The sequence below is a fragment of the Cariama cristata genome, unplaced genomic scaffold (genome assembly GCF_000690535.1).
Source record: "Cariama cristata isolate BGI_N322 unplaced genomic scaffold, ASM69053v1 scaffold11447, whole genome shotgun sequence".
Lineage (NCBI taxonomy): Eukaryota > Metazoa > Chordata > Aves > Cariamiformes > Cariamidae > Cariama > Cariama cristata.
Window position 1 is genome coordinate 46,007 of NW_009627105.1, and position 3,241 is coordinate 49,247.

At 43.8% G+C, this 3,241-nt stretch overlaps 1 protein-coding gene across 1 annotated transcript in view; it reads right to left on the reverse strand.

The window, feature by feature from the left end:
• The window catches only part of SCML4 (sex comb on midleg-like 4 (Drosophila)), a 45,359-nt gene extending 42,127 nt beyond the window's left edge, over positions 1 to 3,232 (reverse strand). The window contains exon 1 of the mRNA XM_009704319.1: positions 3,113 to 3,232. Within this exon, the coding sequence (XP_009702621.1) occupies positions 3,113 to 3,202 (90 nt within the window). The 5' untranslated portion in view covers positions 3,203 to 3,232. The remainder of the gene's footprint in view (positions 1 to 3,112) is intronic.
• Positions 3,233 to 3,241: the final 9 nt, after the last annotated feature.

The following is a 3,241-nucleotide window of genomic DNA, read 5'->3' on the forward strand; positions in this document are numbered from 1 at the left end:
TTCCCTACAGATTTAGAAAGTCATAAAGAATATTGTATTTAGCATTTTATGGCAAATAGCTCTGCATCAGGTACAAAACAATTTTTGGAAAAACAGCTGATGAAATTTTATAACCAAAGCTGTGAAAAAATAAACAGGATAGTTGAGGAAAAGGACTTTGCTTGGTGGTGAAACATGATGAAATGTCATTTTAGGAAGGCACAGATATTTGCTTTACTATCAATGAAAACAGGCAATGGGTCATCTGGCTATAAAGACCATGTGATTAAAAATGTCTGTTATTCACATCTTGGTCAAAATAAATTCAAATCTAGGGCTATAAATTCCTAGTTTGCTAAAAATTCAGAAGTATTTTTCCATCTGTTCTGTAATAATTCAGCTACCTTGTTGCTGTAAAGAATTTGGTCATCTGCCATTTGGGCAGGGAGTCATCTTTTAAAATGCATTAAAGTCTCATGGTATCTAAAAGTCATACAATTAGTGAGCTAATTAAATCAAGCTAGAGTTCCCCATCAAAAAATGTAATCTTTTCCTCACGCTGGGGAAATGTTTTTGATGGAGAGGTGTTCACTTCAGCTGAGCACACAGTGTAGAAAGGCACCTCACAGAAAACATCGCTTCGGTGTACAAATCCTGTAGCGCAAATAAACAGTGCCAGGCCAGATGCCACGGATGCTACAGCTCATGAGTGTCAGCTCCAGAACCTTAAGCCATCAGTTATAAAAGGATGCCTTTTACTCGCCGTCACTCACCAAGAAATAACATCATCCCAGACTGACTGCTGAAGGAGAGATGCCATCACCTCCCCACTAAGTCCCTAGGGACAGCAAGGAGGGGTGTGTGGTACCCAACCAGGGAAAATCTTCCCTTCAGAAGAAGAGGGGGCAACAGCAATCAAGTGTTCAGCCACCTAAGTCCGAAGTGCAATGTTACTGCAGCATTTTAGGAAATTTAAGTCTCCCTCTTCCCTTCTCCGCTTACAAATACGTGGCGGTGGGTGAAAAGCTTTTTTCACAGGTACACTTGGGGTGGAACAGAATATACTTCTCAGTATTATTTTTTTTAGTTAAAATTTGAATCAAGTGTAAATGCAGGAGTAAGAAATGAGGGTCAGCAAGACAAGCAAGGGCAGAAGGGATGGGGTCTGCCAAAACTCTGCATTGTGGAATTTGGCAAATCACTTAATCATTCCAGGGACTCAATTTCACCACATCTCCAAAGTATTATTATCCCAGACTTGGATGGTTTTGAACTTAAGCTCCTACAAGTGACCCAGCTTTGCCGATAATAATTTAAATTATTACTCATATTAAATAAAGCAGAATAAATATAATAAGTAATAAACTTGTAATGACAAGTACCTCAAGTAAAACAGTTCAGATGTTGCTGTCCCAGAGTTTTAACCTAATACTGAAGTGAAAAATAAGAAGTATTTCCATATCTCACATTTTACAAAACAGTAGGGTATTTGCCCCAGTCTTAGCTTGGACATGCAGCTCTGTTTTGGACTATCACTGTAAAATTCTGCAGTAATCCCAAGAGGGACACCTGAGCCTGCTGTCAGGTTGGCTTTGCTTGGCCACTGCTGTTATATCATTCACATTACCAAAGTTAAAGCTTTTCAGAAGAAATGGGAAACTGCAGCTGGAACTGTTTCTTAGCCGTGCAAAGTCTTTTTTCAGCACACACTGAAACACACTTCGAAATGTGCCCCCATAGCAGAGAGGGGTATGGATGAAGTAAGGAGAGCATGGAGAGACATGGGAGAAGGCAGAAGATGAGAAGAAAGCATTAAGGGCTGAGGTACTGATGTCCACAGCAGTAGGTGTTGCATGGGGTGATGTGGAGGAGTAGAGGGTTCTGGAAATGGGCTGCAGAGAGGTGGTGAGGAGGGCTTGCCTGGAAAAGAGAGAGGAGAGAGGATGGAGGTTGGAGGATGGGAGGAAGAAGAAAGTCTGGCAGGAGGTGAAAAGAAGGGAAGGGTAAGCCTGCTCTAGATAAAGCCCAAACCCAAGGAGCTGAGACATTTTGTCCCCCTGCCCAGAGCTCAGCCAACAGCACCGTGCATGGGCCCTTGCTGCCTCCATGAACCGGGAGAGATCCAGGGAAGGGCCAAGACCTTCTCCAGGGAAGGCCGGGGCAGGCCCTCTGCATGCACCCTCGCGTTACTCACTTTTCTGTTTTGACATTGGGATCTTAAGCAGCTATTATTTTCTAGCAGTCAGCAGTTTGCCCTCCTTGTGCAACAGACTGTAGGTCTGTACCCATTCCCATCAAAACCAAGGAACGGACACAGCAAACATGTACCGTGCCACTCGCTGGCTGCGGACAGGGGTGGAGAGAACAACGGAGTAATCTACTGGCAACAAGACCCCTCACTACGATGTAGCTCACTTTCAGTCCCCAGAATAAGTGTCCCTCCCCTCAGCATCACGGTCCCATTTTCGCCTGGTCTAAGGCATCACAGTGGTCCTGCTCCTGCCAGTGCTGAACCTGCCAGGGGGATACGGTGGGAGACCCCCAACCTGCCGGCAGCACGTGAAGGACTTAAGATGCTCAGGGTTTCTTTTTTTCTTTAGCCCTGCCTCCCCACCGGGGTTGGCTTGAGAGCTAGGCATGATTTTCCCACAAAGCAAGCAAATAATCAAAACTACCTTTCCCTCAGTAAGCAAAATCTCATTACTTTCTAAAATTTCCCTTTTCTTTTTTCCTTTGGAAAGTAGCTTTATTTTCTCCTTTTATTTCCACTCCCCTGTTTTCCTTTCCTTTTCCTTTCCTTTTGTTTCATTTCTAATCGCTGGTAGTAAGAGAGAAGAAAAGTGATAAATGAGAGAGAAACACTTCCCAGAAGGTGCACAACCATCTCACACAACACAAATTTATTTTCAAACAATGTTCATTAAAATAATTATAAACTTTAAAAAAATAGATTCCCTCTATTTTTCACCAGCTCAGGTAGAAGAGAAACCAGCTTCTCTTACTTTTTTTTGCATTGCTCTGCCCCATGCCTGCACAACTTTGCCTCCATTCCTGCATTTCGCCTGAAATGCTTGGAGAAAATGTATTAAAATGAGCAGGAGGAAGAGAAGGAGTGTGAAAATCATGTATCTACCTTGTACCCGGGTTTTCTCCCCCTCTTCTTTGGGACCTTCACGACGGGCAAAGCACCGGCTGGTGCCGAGTAGAGGTTGTGAACAGGCATTTTGATGGGTGCTGGCTGGAGCGGGGGCCGCCCTCGCTT